Raw genomic sequence first — 19,994 nt, forward strand, 5'->3', positions numbered from 1 at the left:
TGTGTGTTGCTTTTTGTAATTACCCACTTCTGAAATGCCTTCTAAAAAGTGCTATCTTTAGGCCCAAAACAAAGTAAACTGCCATTTTTTTGTATCATTGACGTGTCAAAAAATACACAGTCAGGTCAGAATGAGCCAGAAAGTTAAGAGGCGAAAATCAAAGACTTCAGAAGCTCGAGAAGAGGAACAAAACTGACATGTTGAAACGACACAAACACTCAAAGTAAAAAATTGACTTTTCTACAAAGATGGACTGTTATATCATTCAAGTAGTTGCGATAAGAAGAAGATGATGATGGATGCTACATGTAAGTTTTTGGGACTCTGAAAATTTCTGTTGGGACCCATAGTTTTTTAGTATGAGTCCCATCGACCCAACTGATGAAGTAAAACTGATGAAGTCTACTGAACAGAAATTAGCAATTTGAGATTTGCCAATTACATTCACTACATGATGGCGTCAATTTCAATGGGATACATTGTTCAGCCCTACTTTCTTTAGAACCCACAAGCAAGCAAGAACACACATACACACACACAAACACACATATGCACAGCTTGACTGTGATGCAACTGAGTTGTTGTTGTCCTTCCATTCCTTATTATATCCGTGTTACATTTATCACACAGAGACATGTGCAACTGGGCATGTTAAAGCAACAAAATCAAACACACACGTACACACACCATATTGCTGGAGCTAAATGGAGACAACTGTGAGACAGCACGATAGCTGGCAGGGACAATGGAAATATCAGCCGAAAATAAAACACACATTCATACACTCACATACGCCAACGGAGTTCACGCAGCAAGCTAAACGCTAACAAGAGTGAGGCAGCAGACACGTCGTTACCTTTTTGTGCGTCGAAACATGTCGCTAGCAGTAGAGGATGTGTTGGCAGGTAAACATGAGCGCAGCTGAGCTGCCACAATCTCTCGCTCTCTCTCTCGCTCTCTCTCTCTCTCTCTCTCTCTCTCTCTCTCTCTCTCACACACACACACACACACGCACACTTACACAGAGGCAGTCAAGAGGCAACCGCTACAACCCCACATGTCAGTGCAACACACACACGCACACGCATCGAAAGTGGGAGATTTGGAGACAAGAGTAAAGAGCAGGAGGACTGCAGACCCTGGGGATGGAGGGGGGGAGGGGGAGGGTGCAGATAGACAGAAGGAGAAGAGGAAGCGGGAAGGGGGTGAGGGAGGGGGGCGCCTCTATCGAAAAGATGAGAGAGCAAGACGTGAGGATGCGGGAGGGAGAGAGGGAGGCGGTGGAGACATGACGGAGCAGCCGAGCAGAGACTAATTTGAGGAGCGACAGCGCGAGGCGGGAGGGGTACTGAGGCGACGAGGGGGTTGAGTGGGGGGGTGCATGTGTTATTGTGCACAATTTGACTTGCTGGCACAAGGAATGCAGGGTGGCATTTTTTTCATGAATGATGGTGGGAGTCAATACATATTTGGGACAGGATGAATTGGACACGAATTAAACTTCCAATGTATCCTGATTTATAACCACCATTATAATGCAGTTGTAGTCAGATTTGTCAAGATAAATAAATTGTATGAGTCTACATATTTCATTTGTAGCCTTTCATTTCCGCAATGAAAAAAATGCATCACATTTGCTTGTGACAGAACACTGAGATCTGAAATAGATGCTCCATTTAAATGAATGGAAATTCCAATAATAACTTTCAAGGCCCCTTCCCTCATCCGCAAAAAAAATAAAATAAAATAAAATGTGTAGCCTATTTAACAAGAAAAAAGTCAATTTCATAAAACAAACAGTACTAATATAATTGCTGGTATATACAAATAAATGGAATTCAGCTTTCTCCCTTTAATTGTGCTGTTTAATCAGATGCCATGCCTTTGTGGGGGCAGTATCAGACAATTATACTGTACATGAGGCTCAGTTTCCCTCTCAGATTCTCCTGAGGACAGTAATATATGATGTTCTTCATAGAAGATAAAGACTATCAGAAGCATGAAGCCTTTTTGAGTGACGGCCCTCCCAGAATCAACATTCGGTCTTTACAGGCCCAGTCAAAAGTTTGGCAAAATATTTCAATTGTTAATCAATTAATGCTTTAGCAATAGCATCAGCATTAATGTTAAAATCTTTGCTGTTTACTTGTGCTGGATGATAATAGTGATTTATTGGGATACGAAGAGACGCAATACACGCATAGCAATACGACGTTCAGTTTCCAATATATTACGTATTGGTTATAAAATGCCTTATTTTCAACATATTTCATTTTTGTTTTGTTTTTTTTAATCAATCCACTCTCGAGTAGCTTTTGTATCATGATTTTTGTCATATTATGAATCGTGTTTTACATGTAAGTCATTCCAAATGCTTCAAAAACACTACAGTAAATGATAGCAACATTCATTTCAATTGGAAAATTTGAGAATTCAAGTTTTGTCATTTTCGTAATATGAAGAGAAAAAACTGTACAGAAGCGACCTTATCTCAGGGTTTTACTGTACGTATGTGCCATAGGTGTTTTTTTTTTTACAAACACTGGACAATATATCGCAGTACGTATCACAATACACCTTTGCTGTATCGCAATATATTGCAATACGCTTTTAAGACACAATACCCAGCACTACTGTTGACCTAATAGTTGTTGTGAATTATATATATATATATATATATATATATATATATATATATATATATAAATATATATGCAGTGTAAATCAGACCCTATAATTATGGGAGGAGCCTGGGTGAAAAAAAAAACTACAAACATAAAATATGTTTTTCTTACACCTGCTTTCTGGCATAGAGGTCACAGGATTGGCTTAGCATCAACCCCCCTTCATTTTGAGCTTAAAAAAAAAAACGGCAGACGTTAAAGCTGACACGGGGCGACAGTTACACAGTTGTGCCGGGTGGACTAATTGAATAATGGATGCCGTCCCTAATGTAGGAGTAGGGATGGATAAAATATACATGGTGGAGAAAAGATAGAGGCGGAAGGTGGTCATAGAGAGGGGTGGGTGTCATGATATGATGAAAACAAGACAGTTTTGCTTTTTATAGTTCAATAATTGCATATCTGTAGCTCACTCTCGAATAAAGTGACACTAGAGTTCCATCCGTCGAATGACCCAAGTAAGCTCATTCTTCCCTACCTCCCGCTGCGACATATGCCGGAAGTCAAAGGCCGCGGACAAAACACAGCAGGCCAAGGACGCACACACAGAGACTCGCAACAATCAAGCAGTAAAAGTGAAGTGTGCGCTAGTAATTACTCTTGCATTGAGATGCACGGCGTGTGCATCAACAGGCTCTCTTGTTGCCCGACAGCACCTCTGCCCTCAAGGTGTATAGCGAATACTAAGACAACTAAATAAGGACCAGAAGCATGGACAAACCCATACACACAAAGGCACAGGTTTAGTCATGCATTAACGTCACACAACCTTAATTGCTTCTCCAGTTTATATGATAAGCAGACAGATAACAAGGGAGTTGTAATCAAATGTATTCATGGCTGTGGGCTACAACAACTTCAAGAAAGATTTAATTGATTTCCATACCCCAAATGATAAGCATGTTCAGGGGATTTATGCACCTCCCCCAAACCACCACGCTCCATATCTGGCTTTGTTTTTCAAATGGGCTTTTCTTTTCATTTTCTTTTTTGTTAGTAGACAAAAGACATGCAGTCAATTTGCTTTCAATTTTTGAGGCTGCAATCTAGCAGCAGGGAACTCAATTCCAGCTCTCAGCTAGCAGTACAAAAAGGCGTGACGGCTACACAATGGATTTCAGTACCATGGACAGAGACACATGCACAAGTTAAAGACAATTACAGTTGGGGCGAACAGGATCTGTGACCGAACGGATTTTATTACTATTTTTCATCATATAAATTAGGGATGGGAAGGGATCATGTGCGAGGAAACCTCTCGGGATTAGGACGCGATGAGATTTGTCGTTCCTGCGTGCTTTTTACTGCTTTGATCATACACAGCAACTAACAGGAGCTCTATGTATTGTGTTGAACTATTCAGTTTGAGAAAAATCTCAGCCGTAGCTGAAAAATGTCCCTGGCTCTTATGTTTACATTTCTCCACTACATCATTAATTTTGTAGAAAAGAAAATATTTTGAAAACTGGAAAATTTATCTTTGGCATATTTTAGGTGATTTTGAGAAATCTCATCTCAATTTGGGTATCTTGTGAGACATCTCGTCTCGTGGCATATATAACATATATTTCGGGCTATGAGCTGCTACTTTTTTTCTCAAGCTTTGAATCCTGTGGCTTATAGTTTAGTGCAGCGCATTTGCAGTTCTTTTCTGAGCCACTAGGGGAACAATCGCAATAAACAAAGGGAGACAGAAGAAGATGCATTCAAAGTATTGATTATAAGTTTTAACTGCAAGATTACGCACCACTACAAGTCTCTATTATTAAACAGAATCATGCATGGTACTATTGTGTTGGTGCAGTATTCTAACAATCCAGTTTGTTAGTGTTATGTTGAAAATATTGTAATATTTTATTTAAATCTGTGTTGTAGTTGTGTTAGCGCTGCTCTTATTTCTAAGCGTGCAGGCATGTTCAGTCTGCGTTGAAGACATGATGTTGCTGTAACCAGACACGTTTGACACAAAAAAAGTTTGAAATAAAAACAAACATTTTAAAAATCTCATGTACTATCTTTCTGCGTAAATATATGACATTACCACTTGTGGTTTTGTCATATATGACAAAAAATAGATTTCTTGAGCAATTTTTGTTGCTGCGGCTTATAATGCAGAGCACCCTAAAATCCAAAAATACGGTATGTTTAAATGGGAATGAAACACAAATCTCACGAGACGAGATTTTGACAAAATGTGTAATATAAAATAATAACCATTACAAAATGTTTAAAGTAAAACGTATATACATAAACAATGGAAAATTGGTTGAAGAGATCCATCTCGTTTTAATTTTATGATATCACAAACACCTAGCATTCAGTCTTTTAGAGCCACTATTGCAGGTTTGCCCAACATTTTTTCCCCAACCATTATCCCGCTTTGCGAAGCTGTCGTAAAAGGTTAATCTCGGTCTTAAAATGTGGCATTTAGAGAGAAAGTTTTTTAATTCTTTTGATTAAAAAAACAGCATGCACTGCAATAAAAATGAGCCTTCCTTACTGCTTTACAAATTTCATCATGTTGGCTCCTTTTCACTCTTTAATTCTAATAAAGATTAGTTGTCATGAAGATTAGGTGTTTAGAGTTTAAATAATTGAAATGTTTAAAAATATTAGGAATGCTGATTAGTAGTTTTGAAGCAAAATCATGGGGATTGTCAACATATATCCTATTTGACTATCAAGCCCATAAACACAAATATTAAATTAAACTGAGATATTTGCAAGTTAAACTATTATACGTGTCCAAATTGACTAACACATAAACTAATGAGCACCTTCAGAGACTGAAATTAAGGACCCCAAGTGGCTAAGGGTCCTTGTGGTCCTTCAGTCAATGACATCTAAATAAAGAATCATCTGGTATCATGTCAAGTGTAGAAATAACAAAAGAACATACCTGCTACTTTTTCGTGGCAGTGGAAGATCCTTCTGGCAAGAAAGAGATAAAAAAGATGCACATTAGATTTTTTCAAATACAGTATCTTACCATCGATAAAATGCTACGAGCAACATGGCATGATTGAGACTTAAAGTGTGCTAATGAGTCCATAAAAAATACTGCACTCATTAATTCAAATAGCGCAGCAACTCATTTACTGACTGAAGTGGGTTCAGGCAATTATACTGACATAATTACCATACCTTTTAGTCTAATATTTAACTTTTTGGGAAATGAGGGTGTTTCTAATGAGCTACTTTTACATGAAAGTGTTCATACTCATGTGTTTGCATCAAGACAAAAATAACACCAAATTAGCTTAATAACGCAAACAAATTCAAAATTAATTTAGGATGCAAAAGCGGGAGAAACGTGTATGTTCCTCCATCTTTATCCACCTGTCAAAGTTTTGTACTATCTGAAGATTAGCTAAAACAGTGGTCCCCAACCACCGGTCCGCGGATCGGTACCGGTCCGTGGAGCAACTGACACCGGGCCGTGTGGGCTGCACCCGAAATAATGTTTTGGAGATGATTTAGTTTAACAGTTCATACGTTTGTGCTTGATCGTTGTTTTTTTGGCACCGCCTCTGGCTGCTGTTGATATTACATACATAGTGAGAAGGATGATGTGGTTTTTAGAGCAGCCAGTATCAGCGGCTGGTTACCGGCATGCTGGAGCCTATCCCAGCTGTCCAACAGTAAAGCGATACAAGTATTATACCAAGTACTGATATCACTAATCCGTTTGACATAAAATCCCCCCCCCCAAAAAAAAAAAAACTGACATAATTCTAAAGAAAAGCCTTTATAGTTCATAGCATTTTCTTTCAAATTTAATGAAATGAATGGCAATCATTTCATTACATATTCTTCTCGTTTGTAATTTCTAGTCTGTGATCGTAAACCTGTTCCAAGAGAGTGGCCGATACTGTCCTCACAAGTATCAATACCTTGAAATAAAGTCAGGTATTGGCCTGATAACTATATTTGATATCGGTGCTTATATTTAATTTCTTCTTAGCAAATCTTTTCATAAAACGGATCTACTAGATCTTTTTAGACAGGACTACTGTCCCTCTAAACAGAATACCATATCAAATAAAAGTCATCTCATCTCAGTTGATAATTGTAATGTTGGATATGAATCAGCCGTGGCCAGGTTTGCGATTCACAGCTAATCCAATGAAGGGCGCAACAGCCGATCTCGTCAATGCTCGGGGGCTTTCTGAATGACAGGAAACGGCAGGTCCAGTGAAGCAAAAGTCAATTTTAAAACGGTTTTCTGCTTATTTTATGACAACGGGACACAGCAGCGAGGACACTGATGTGATTACCATCAAGTGGGACGCACCCTCTCCACTGTGCTTGTTGCACCATCCGTTGCCAATTTGAGTCTATTAGACTCAGTGTTGGAGAGATTGGTTTCCATATCTCTTGTCAGATTATCCCATAAGTCTGCTCACACTAACAACATTAAGGTCAAATGTAGAAAATCAACAACTGTGAGACAACTAATGACCTCCCTAACGTAAATAGTCTTTTGTCTAATCATTTGGCCTGTCCTCAATTCATTTCCCTCCTGTGTGGCAAACCCTTTGTCTTTGTAAAGCAAACATAAGCGTCCCAAAAACAGCAACAAAGGCGGACTGATGAAACGTGACTTGACAGCTTGAGCTCTCACATCAAAACAATCTCATCACGCGCCTGCAAAACCAAACCCAACCAGTTTGAGTTCGGCACCACCAGACAGCATCCACGCCTCCGTCTACTCCTTGATCTTAAATACCAGCAGTATGAAGGGATCATGAATAAACATCGCGACCAGAAATACTTTGCACAGACTGAAAGCCGAAAGAAGAAAGCACAAAAAAGTGACTTCACGTTCTCTTCCCAAATTTTATTTGTGGGGAGCTTCGTTTGCACCGCGTCATACAACTTTCCACAATTTGCTAAGTAGGAAACGAAACCAATTGCACGAATGTAAAACATTCCTGCCTCAAAAACATTTTTTGACAAAATTTGCAGATTTTTTGCTGTTTTTCTTTTCTTTTGTAAAGATAAGCAAATACTAAATGACAAAGTATTGTAAACAAAAGTCAAATGTTTACCTCGAAATAATACATCATTCATTGTTGTATGGGACAAATCATTTTATATATATATATATATATATATATATATATATATATATATATATATATATATATATATATATATATATATATCATTTTAGCAGCTATTCAGTTCTGTTTATAGTTCAATAAAACAAAAAATGTCATAAACATCAGTGGATAATGTTGACGTTAGCAGATCAATATGTAGACCTTCAACGTTATCTGTATGGCACAATCTTGAAATAAGAATAACAGCTCTGTCAACAAGTTCCCAAATGAAGACCTATATGTGTGAATATCTTCAAGTGAAGACACAAAAAAAGATAGATTCAAAAGTCACAATATCTTTTACAGGTCAGGTGTCCCCAACCTTTTGATCATCACGGACCAGTCAACTAACATCATCCTTCTCACTTTGTATGTAATATCAAAAAAACAAAGATCAAGCACAAATGTATGAACCGTTAAACTAAATCATCTCCAAAACATTATTTTGGGTGCAGCCCACGCGGCCCGGTACCAGTTGATCCATGGACCGGTACCGGTCCGCAGACCGGGGGTTGGGGACCACCTCTTTAGAGCACAGCTTCAATCAGTTATAGTTGGATGACTAATATCACAGGTATAACCATGAGAACCTAGAAGTGCCTATTTTCTATAACAGAGGCAGAAAAGCAATGACATCCCTCATATTATTTTAACATCTTTGTTTTCGCTGTGTACATCACAAAAAATAAAACTTGCCTTCCCTTTTGTCCATGAATATATACATGTCAGTTGCTTTTTTTTTTTTTGAACAAGTTCTTTTGTGAACTTTTGTGATATTGCGATCACTTTATATGTTTACAATGAGAATGACTTCAGCCGTCATGGGGCACTTTTCTTTGGATGGCTAATGAATTACATCAACAGGAAGTACGCTTGGCCAAAGTGAGTCAGACAGTCTGTGCTAATGTGTGTGTGTGCATTGTGTGTGCGTGTGCATGTGTGTGTGTATGTGTGCGCATTTTGTTTAGTTATGGGGTGTCAGGGGTAGCTAATGGACAAAACCCCAACACCTGCTCCCACTTTATGTGCGCCCAATAGGGAGCTACTGCTTATGATGTTGCCATGTTTGATTTCATTTCAGTTCACGGGATGATTAAAATTTTGCTTTTTGTAAAATATTATATATATATATATATATATATATATATATATATATATATATATATATATATATATATATATATATATAAACAATCTTGTACTTTGAAAAAACGTATAGTTATGATATAATAAAAAGAATGTAAATAAAGAGTCATTTAAATCTGATTTAATAATGCAATTTATTTAATTGTGCCGTTTCTGATTGTGTGCCCGCCTTGGCTACCAGGAAGAAGAAAATGAGGTCATGCAAACAAAAATGAACAGACTTCTACACTTACTTGGACTCAATAACGATAAAGAATGTATGCCTGCCATGAGTATTGAGACAGTACATGTCCGTGTTGCTCCACAATTGAGTTAAAAAAAAAAAAGTCACTTCTACAAAACGGCTGAGTGATGGCTCACATCTCAAAAAACCCTTAAGTCAGGTCACTTGTACCTCAAAGCATGACAGTCAGAAATACAGGACAAGCATTTGCTTTGCGTTATACGGTGGTATTATGCAAAAGTTAGCTTGTCAGAATATGTTTCATGTCTTTCAGTGATGAGGATGAACACATGAACACAAAATATTTCTTTGGGGTCTGAGATGGACATGCACACTTATTTCGCAATCAGCCCAACTAGCATTGGGAACGATGCAAAAATTCCAACCTGACTTGTTTGTATCACTCTTTCAGACTAGTCATAAGAAAAACTGGGACATAAGACATTTAGCAGCCAGAAGGGTTTATTTACTGAGTTGTTACGTCTCTTACAATAGTAATAAAGTATGCTTCTTCTTTTTTTTTCACATTGACATGTGTCAAGTGTGTCATGTTTTTAATATTACTTGAATTTGCAGGTGAGACAATCTCCCTCTGCTATCATCTTACTGTATTATAGTTTCAGGATTCATGGGGCTAAAAAGCTGGAAATGTTTGCAGATTTCTGGTACACTGGAACATTCCAAATGTTAATAGTATTAGCGTTTAAGCCACCATAAAATTTACTGCAGTATTTAGCATCTTTTAGAGTGGTAGTTATTTTGCAGCTGGCCTCCTGTAAATGTGCTGTAGCAGGAAACAAATAGAGAAGAAACAATTATGAACTGTTGAGGAGAAAAACGTGATATTTGTAGTATCTGTAGTATTTCCAAATATTTTTTGTCTAGTTGTTTTTTATACTTCACAGTTTTTTTATATTGAAGTGTTTGTATTTTACTTCTTCTGTTTCTATATTTGGTTTTGTCTAATGTTTTTATTTTATATTATTTCTGTATTTTCTTTCGCACTTTTATATTTCTTTCAAATATTTTGTATGGCCTTTTTTATGATATGGGTATTTTTTTTTTTTTTTTACTTAAAATAGATATATTTCCTTTAGTTTTAAGATACAGTTTAATACTTTATTATATTTTGGGGCATTGGGCTTGTCGACTTGTGCCACTCCTTTTAGAAAATTACATCTCCAGGCATGTGTTTTCATTTCCTGGGAGTATTAAAAAAGGAATGAGGTATTTATCTGTTTTGGTGGACCGAGTATTGGACAATTTAATTAGGCATGGTAACCATTAGAGTGGGGAGGAATAATTTGAGGACATATTACTGATAGAAGGCAGGCTTGGAAAAAAAAGGTTTACATACAGAAGTTTGGTTATGAACATGAAGAAAAAATCTTTTGTTACAGTTTAGACAAAAATAATGAAGAAAAAAGACATTTTGTGTGTGGTTTCGCAGTCACCGATGCATGCACACAGACATCTTTGGGAAAATTAATACATTATGCAGAGCATCCGTGCAACAACTACAAATAATTAATTTGCTCTTCAGTCACCTTGTGATGTTACGAGAAAACCCTTCAAAAACGTTCAAATATTTAACAACTCTTTCTGCTTCATAGATGACAGATTTCATAGATCAGGGTTGAAGCGATTTTTTTCTGCTTAGTTTATATTAACCCGCGAACACTAATGAACATTAACTGGAATCTGGAGAGAAGAAAAAAGGTTATTGTGCCAGCGCTCTGGGCGGAATGAAAGCTTCTGTTCTTTCCTTGCTGCCAAAAAAGTGACAGGCGATTGCAAGGCAAATGTCACACTGTGTCGTCTTCACTTGAATGGTCCACCAGACTTCAGGATTTACTTTGTAGCTTTGATTCTTCTCAGTCTTCAGAGGATATTCCACCTCTCTCTGTTGGATTTGTTTTTAAATAAAACCCATGATGTTATCTTACCATGTTCTGGCTTGTTGTTGGGATTTTCTTGAACTGAGACCTAGCAGAACGAACGGTTCAGTCAAGTTTCAACAGGTGAACTTGAAGCTGGCTTGTTTACATATTGAATTCGGATTTTCATTTACTGTGATTAAATATCGATTTAAAACATCACCATATGGAAATGTTTCATGTCAGCTTTTATACTTTTTGGGTTTTTTTTGCTCGCCGTTTACATACTATCAGAGATGTGCTCTGCAATGACATCATCATTTGTTTCATCTAAGTTATACAGTTTACAGCTCCTGAGTAGCAGTTGTCCACATGTTATTTTGGGGAAAAAGGCATGTTGGTTATGTATCAAAACTTAGAAAATGTTAAAACATTTTAAAAAAATATGACACACCCTTTGTTATTCTGTCTTGCAAAGCAGACTGAAGTTGTATGATGATTCTTTGCACATCTATAGATTGAAAGAGAAATCATTTTTGAATTAAACGAATTGAATCATTTAAAATTTAAAATCGATTCAGGATTGAGTCTTAGATCCCAAAATCTGAATCAAATTGAATTGTGAGACAGTCCAAGATTCCCAGCCCTAGTTTTTTTTTTTTTTTTTTACATCAAAATATAAATTATCATCCATTTACTCTTTTAGTCAGCAAAACTTGACCACTTATATTTTTTTACAACGTCGTCCGAAACTAAACAAATGAACACACAAAGTAAAAAGCGGACTTTTCTATCTAAATGGACAAAGTTATATCAGTGGTTGGACTTTGTCCTTTTTATTGCACAACTTTGGGGACTCCAAACATTTCTGTTACGAGTCCCGGGGACCAAACAGTTTCCAAAAGTAAAATGAACTCTGCATGGGGATTTCATGCATACATACTTACATACAAATCCCCCCCAAATATTCATCAAAATTTGCTGTTAAACATTAATTGTATGCTCTCCATGGAAAGTGGGACAGTGGCAAATGTGGGGAAAAAAATTCCAGAAAAATCAGAAACTCTTCAAGAGTTCATTCCAGTTGCACAACATGGATCTAAAAAGGAACCCAAAAGCTCACATAGGAGCGCAAACATAGTTTTAGTTTGTTTTATAAACTGTATATGATTCTTAACGCTTTTGTCGGGACTAAATCCAAGCAGTTTCATATGTGCATTTACTGACCCCTTCTTAAGTGAAAAATGTATTATTATTTTTTTAATTCAAGACTTAAATACAGTATATGTTTTTATTGGTGCACAAAATTCACTGATTGTTGTTTAAAAAGAAAAAAAACAACACGATGCATGAGCCCACAACAAATGTCATAGCTGCAAATCAGTGTGACTTCAGCTCTCTTGCTTTTAATACCCTAGTTCAGACATGTGGGTCTTGACCTTGGAAAGTACCATTCTCATGTCATTCACAATAAAGTCTGTTCCTTGTCGCTTTTATGTCCTGCATCCTTGAAAAGGATTGCTGACAACAGCAGGTTGTAACAAATGGTATCACCATTTTCAGGGTCAGCCACTTGACTTTCTTTGCTCGACATAGTATGAATTAAAATATTAAGAAAGAAATTACACGATGTACAATCACATGAGTCCCATGTTGATTATCGAGAGCACTCAACATCCCACTGCATTGATCGGCCAAAACATGTAACTGTATCTGCAGTCAAGGATAGCCAAGTGGGGCGTGTCCTCATGAATTGACACGATGAGCTGGCTGTCTTGACCTCCACAGCCGAGGATCCACCGCCGACCGACACAGGCTCACCAAACGTTTAGGGTTTGACCAGATCCGTGTTATTTTTTTCTTTTTTTTATTCCAAGTCAGTCAGACTAGTACTGTAAATTAACCTGACATACATGTTCTGGACTGTGTGAAAAAGTCCTTTGCGACCACCAGAAATGATGGCTCCAAACAAACAGATGATATCCAAATGTTGTTTACAGGCTGACTTGAAGACGCGAAACAAAGCAGTAAATGAAACAAGTGAGTTGCCGCTTCTGGAGTGACTCTTATCCCCATGTGCTTAGCATATTGGAAATGGGCACAGTGCCGAGAACAAAATATTGGACAAATTATTCTGTGTGTGTGTGTGTGTGTGTGTGTGTGTGTGTGTGTGCGTGTGTGTGTGTAGTGCCCTCCATCTCCCTGACAATGACGAGGCACACAGCGGTTTGTGTGTGTGAGCTTGAGAGCAGTGTATTAAGTCGGCTCCTGACACCTACCATAACTGATGGCACAATAACCTTCACTTCAGTAGATGAGATGAAAATGTCTCATCTCAATACCAAACAGCTCGAACATCTCAAAGGAAGAAAGTACAACTGTAACAGAGTTTCCCCTGGAATATTTTTCAACTGTGGGGGCAGGCGTTCCAAGGATTTGATGTGCTTGATGACACCAAATGAACGCGCGCAAGTTTATTTCCATGCTGAGCAAGATACTCATGACAGGGATCGAATCTCATTTTTGTAACAGTTGCACTAGTGCTCCCAATTTTTTTGTTGGTCGCACCACTCATGATTTGGTTGCAAATTGCGTTCTCAATTTAATATGAAATGAAGATTGACAGTGAATAAAAATATGACTGCAAAATCAATTTCAGCAACAAGAAGTCTTTTTTTATTCATTAACATACAAACAACTGGAATGGAGGACTGAAGCCTAGTTATTTGATTAGGCACACGTTTTGCAGCACTTTATACTCTGTGCACCTTTTCCCTGCAGTCAGCCAATTTTCTCCAATTCTATAGGTGACATAAAAAAAAGTCTACAGCATACAAACAACACTATAACAGAGGTCAAGAATTCTAGTAGTATCGAAATTCTTCCAAGCTTTTTTTTTTAACAGACTCCTCATCTCTCCCCAGCATGCGTGCTCGCCAGGAGTTGCTTATGGTATTTAGTGCACAGTAGTCCTTTTCAGCCGAATCATAAAGATGTTTGTACCGGCAACTTCCATAGGCAATAGTTTGTCCGTGCGGACTTCGCGTGGAGGGGCGTGGTTGTTGGTGATGTTGTTGTAGCCTTGGTCGGTGATTTTTTTTGCAGTGCGTATCACATAAAAAAATAAATAAATAAAATATGTATACATATATATATATATATATATATATATATATATATATATATATATATATATATATATATATATATAAAAAATAAAGATTTGGCAGCAGCAGGCTGCCATTCCTCAATGAATGTAGAGGAAACAGTGACTTAAGATGTAAAAGCAAGTTAGTCTTGAGCAGGGAGTACACATACTTACAATATAGCCAAATTTGATTGTTTATCCTTCCTCGCCATGAAAGTCAGGAAAAGCCCGATTCTTGAATGTCTGAAATATTATCCTGATCGATTATCCTGCATGTGGGGTGGGTAACAAGCGAGTTTTCCTCGACACCACTAAGTCAGGATCGTTGTAAACCGAGACCCCCATACTGACTCTGTTATGGATCCTTTATGTGAAACGTAACACTTTAAATATTTTTTTTTCCCGCTCTGTGAAATGTTTAGGCTCCACAGATAAAGTATGCCCCACATTTCCTTACTTTAACATTCAAGCATTCTCAGAAGGGATCCTGATTTTATAACAGCCGCTTAAATGGGGTCTACCGGAGCCCACAGCTCCCCCCTTCATCTAGGCCTCTGGGCTTTTTAGGCCGCCCTTCTGCTTCCTCCCTGAGGGTACACGGCACTCTTAGGCCACCATTAGTCCTGCTAATGGGCCTGACAACTGTGCCACATCCTCAACATTCAGACCTCCTCTGTCTCAGATATTGATATCGACCACTTCAGTGGGAAAGGGAGAGTGTGCAGAGGGGGTGGGGTCTGGGTCGATTTCATATCGTACATTAGGGTATCAACGCACTCATACAGTATTTAGTGTCACGGTATTATAAGACTGAATGAGCAGGTGCACAAGCTCATTAAACTTAAAAAAATTAAAAAAAAACACTTGACTCAGTATATAGACAGTAATAGAAGCAGGGCCAATATGAAAAGGAAAATTCCAGAAGAAAATTATTGGGTTGCTGGGAAAATATTTAAAAAACAAAAAAAAAAAAGGTGTTTAAATGTGCTTTTAATAAGGATGCCAAATAATGATGATTTCGATTAGTGATTGTCAACTTTTTGTTCAATCATCCAACGGATTTCAGACAGGTTTTTATGACAATTTTTTATTCAAAAAAAACATAAATGAATTATTCAATTATGAGTAGTGGTGTCCAGAGTTTGGAAATGACTGATTTATGAGTAATACCGTCAGAAATGTTCACCAATCCATTTTTTAGAGCCGCTTATCCTCACTAGGGTCGCTGGCTTGCTGGTGCCTATCCCAGCTGTCTACGGGCAGTGGGCAGGATATACCCTGACCTTGCAGTGGTTAGCACATCCGCCTCACAGTTCAGGGACCCGTTCAAATCCACCTCGCTCCGACCTTCCTGTGTAGGGTTCGCATGTTCTCCCCGAGCACACGTGGGTTCTCACCGGGCATTATGGCTTCCTCCCACACTCCAAAGTCATGCACGACTGGTGTATTGGACATAATTAATTTGTCCTTAAGTGTGATTGGGTTTGCCCTACAATTGGCTGGCAACCAGTTCAGAGTGTTGAAGTCAACTGGGATAGGCACCAGCAAGCCTTGTGAGGATAAGCAGCTATAGAAAATGGATGGATAGATGCATATATCAACATCCTATTGTAATGCTATGACATTACTCACGAAGTGGAACACAGTGTGCTTCATACCATGACGTTGTGAGTGCTTGAGCTATTGCATATAAGCATCTGACAGTGGTTTGTGCCTGCCCACATGCTTGAGATGCATTAAAAACTGGACTACCATGTTCCTGCAGTAACGATTCTTTGGTTGAATGATGGCTTGTCTAACATTTTATTGCATATGAGAAATATGCATTTCAAGCAAATTTCAAAAAGGCAATGTGCAATAACAAGTCCTAAGATTTATTAGTACATTTTTGATTTAGTGTTCTTTCATTCAACCTCTAGTCAGACCCAGTAACTGCCAATTGAGCAACATTTGCACAGGAAGTCGTCCAATTCGGCATGTCTATACTGTATTTAATAAAAGATGAGCAGTCTTGTGCGGCAGATGGCACGATGCACAGCCGAGTACTTTGATTGTAAATTAATACATGTTGAGGCGGCTAAGTGGCAGTCAGACATTGTGCACCGTGGGCTTGCGCTGCTTTACTACATTAATTTCACGGCGGCGGAAAACCTTGAAGGAATCTCAACGCAGCGTTTGCTGCCAGTCACCAGCGTACAAGATATCGACTAGCTTCCTTCATTCACAAGATGTGGGCTAATCTGCTTTTAGTGCTCGAGGCTCAAGTCGGCTTAATGTACATCTGAAACTCGTACTAGAGCTTGGGAGCTAGGGTTTCCGAAGCGCTGCCTTTGGTCAAAATTGGGGAAATGGATGTGTTAGTATAATTGATCTTAATTGTAAACAAGGAGGGCCCATGGCCATTTTGTTGTGTGGCACTAGCCAGCTGGTTCCAACCATTAATTATGGCAATGTCTGATAAATACTGCACCAATTAATCGACAAATGATTATCAAATTAATTGATAACCATTCTGACAATTATTTAATCACTTTAATTTAAAATTATGCAAAGCCTCACAATTTCAATCTCTCGCCAGTAAATATTCTTCTGTTTCTGTAGTCAATGTATGTGCGCAGACTTTCTAACTTTATGTTGAATCAAAATAAAAAAATTGCAAAAATTTACTTTCACTTTAGAAAAATATTAAGAATATTTTTGCCCTATTTTTTTGACACAACAAACCAAACCAGTCATGTTTACTTGTTGTTACTTGGTTACTTGTTGTCCATTTGAATTAATGTACAGTTTTTTAATAAAGGAATTGAATTCAAGACTTGTGTGTTTTTTGTCTGATTATCAATTAATCGACAAATAACAAACTGATTACCTAATTATTTATATAATCGTTAATTGCAGCCCTAAATGTTAAAAGGCAGTGAGCTAAAACTACATCACATACTATCACAATTTACCCCCAAAACAGTCAACTATCATGTTGCTAAGGATGAGAACTCGATTTGGAAAGAGAGAAATTACCGTGGGTTAATTGAACACAGGACGCCCTCAGTTTGCGAAATTACTGAAAAATGACGTTTTGAATGTTACCAACAGCATGCAGCAATGTATTATGCAGGATTGTAAGAATGTGCAGTACTGGTACTAACAGTTAACCCCTTAAATAATGTGTTACATTTTATTTTGTTTTTACTTATAGAACTGTTTTTCATATTGGTTTTAGTAAACATATTTTAATGGAATAGGATAACTTTTCTGTGAATGTTCCGAGCTTGTTTTGATGCCAGTTGTACTGAGCAACAACAGAGGTCTACCGTATGAGCATGTCGGCCTTAAATAGCTTGATGTTCTTTTGTCTTATTCAAAAATCTGCACACCACACTATTGAAGGAACCATCGATGAATCGATTACAATATTACATGTGACCCGACTTGACAAGATGTAAGTGTAGTTGCTTTTTTCCCCAGTAGTCTGATTGTGTTTTAGCTTGAACAAGAAAGCAAATCATAGAATGTGACATTCCTGACACGTAATCAATGAAAAACTCAAGTATTGTTATTCCCACAAAATGCATTACATTATGATACAATTTATTGATTTCACACTTTTGACACAAATCTGATTGAATGTAATGTTAAGAGTCACAATGGTTTCATGCTAACATTGTACAGCATCATCCACCAAATATTGCGCACTCAGCCTTCATTATAGCATGGGCATCTTTTAAGAGTGATCCCTTTAGCTATGAGTTTTTCACTTCCCTGCATAAGGGAGACTAGACCAATTAGATGTTGTTGATTTTTGTGAATTGTGGGCCCGTGAAGCCCTTTGAGACGTTTTTGTTAATAAGGGATATAAATAAACTTGAGTTGGCTTGAATTGACTTGAGTCCTGCAAACACATTAGATGTGCATGGCAATGAGTTATCAACAAGCATAGCGGTTAAGGTAATTTGGAGAACAAAAAAGGAGAACGCATTTAATAGCCCACTGAGGGCATTGTGGCTAACAAGTGAAATGAGCTGCATTAAGAGATGCTTATTTGGTTTGCTAAAACTATACAACAGGCTCAATTCCACATTAATCATGTGATACATTTTAACTTCCTTTTTTATCATAAATTCGTGTTCAGTTTGCCTTTATTGGTCAATCGAACTACACTAAAAGAGCACAGTAGTATACTTGACAGGTAGTTGGAAGTGAGTTCAACAAATGTTTCAAAATAATTTTACAAGCCACTGTAGGCGATGTCTAACTCGTATAAGCTACTTTCCATCAAGGCTGGTGATTGTCAATGAAGATTTGGTTTTGTGTGCATTATAAAAGTAGTAAACATGGGGATTCTCTCAATAGGCATGTAGGCTACCCCGATTTACATGAAACCAAATACATATTAAATGCATAGAAAACCCAAATTGTTGAAATATGCCAATGCAAAAAAAAAAAAAATGGACCAAGTTGGATATGTATTTTATATTTTCCCTGTAATTTTAGACAAAATATAACAATTGCTGGTGTTATTGGTTGTTAGCCGACACTAACTGGATGGTTTATTAAAAACACACACAACAAACACCATTTTGTACAGGACATGGAGGGTGGAGACGAACTAAAAGAATCCCGTTCCTACCTGGAGTCTTCGTCTTCGAATGATGCCGGAGTCGTCCATGGTGATCCCTCTTGGAGGTTTTCTCGGCCCCCTGGAGTTTCGTTCCTTAAATGAGTTTAGTAGAGCAACCAGACTACGCCAGGGTGTCACGTGACTTCCCCCCCGCACGCGCCGCGAGTCACTTTAGCTAAAAACCGAAGCCTGAAGAGACATAATTGACCAGCAATGTAGTGTACATCACAAGGACAAAGAGTATCTTGTATCTCGTGCGTGAGTCAATTCGCTACAAGAGAAACGTTAAGCAGCGAGGAAGTGGCATTCTCGTGAAAAAAGCCCCTTCAGTTTGAGTCCAGAAATCCACCGGAGAGAGACCGTGCAAGAGTTCCGTGAACGCATCCCCGTCATCACGCCCGATCACCGTTACATCGCAGGAATCTCGCGCAAAAAGGCAACGACGTTGCGCTAGCTTTCACATCCTCGTCAAAACACCGTCCAAGCAGAAGGGGTGGGTCCGAGCGCCCCGCAAACGCACGCGGCTTCGTGCCATTGTGTTCCTGCTTCCACAGCCTCTTACTCCATCCTCAGCTCCGCCACAACAACCGCTTCCTACTAACCTGTGACGTTTCACCCCCCCAGAGACCAGACGCTCCGCACTGAGGATCCGTAAGGGAGGGGTGGAATCCGATGGACTTCACACATGGGACCGCCTCGCTCCCCGCCCCTCCACTGCAAAGTGGCTGTGCAAAGATTATGATTACATGGATCGATGTGATGCAGTATTTCTGAGCACGAGGCATCGATCTATAAAAGAAGTGAAGTGAAGTCTAATGGAGCCCGCAGAGCAACAAAACCCACACCGGAAGTACTTACCTGCTTTTTTTGTTGTCCTTTTTTTGCCACGGACAAAGAAACAAACAAACAATTAAAAATCTTTTTTTATTTTTTTTATTTTGCAAACTGAACAGGAAGAGGCAAAATGACTGTCTCCGGACATGGATAAACAGATGGATGTTGATGCTTAATCCATATTCCTCCAACACAATGATCGTTGAGATTAAGGGGTTAGAACATACACTTTGGGACTTTTTTTTCAGGACCTCAGATCTAAAAGAGGAACCTCTCTGCAAATTGTGTTAAAATTTGAGTACAAAATCTCAGGAAAATCATATCAACATATAAACTTTTTTTGGAGTTAGAGGCACTTA

General features: G+C 38.2%; 1 protein-coding gene across 2 annotated transcripts in view; it reads right to left on the reverse strand.

The window, feature by feature from the left end:
• The window catches only part of LOC148421019 (microtubule-associated serine/threonine-protein kinase 1-like), a 68,625-nt gene extending 49,055 nt beyond the window's left edge, over nucleotides 1-19,570 (reverse strand). Inside the window, exons 1-2 of one of the 2 annotated variants that reach the window (XM_088418738.1) lie at nucleotides 18,811-19,570; nucleotides 5,584-5,615 (exon numbers count right to left, since the gene is read on the reverse strand). In XM_088418738.1, coding sequence (XP_088274864.1) covers nucleotides 5,584-5,615; nucleotides 18,811-18,849 — 71 coding nt within the window. In that variant the 5' untranslated portion in view covers nucleotides 18,850-19,570. Of the gene's footprint in view, nucleotides 1-856; nucleotides 1,000-5,583; nucleotides 5,616-18,810 lie in introns of those variants that run through there. The other variant, XM_088418739.1, reaches the window with a different exon arrangement.
• Nucleotides 19,571-19,994: the final 424 nt, after the last annotated feature.

This window comes from Hippichthys cyanospilos, chromosome 7 (assembly GCF_059441005.1).
Source record: "Hippichthys cyanospilos isolate Australia breed blue-spotted pipefish chromosome 7, RoL_Hcya_1.0, whole genome shotgun sequence".
Classification (NCBI taxonomy): domain Eukaryota; kingdom Metazoa; phylum Chordata; class Actinopteri; order Syngnathiformes; family Syngnathidae; genus Hippichthys; species Hippichthys cyanospilos.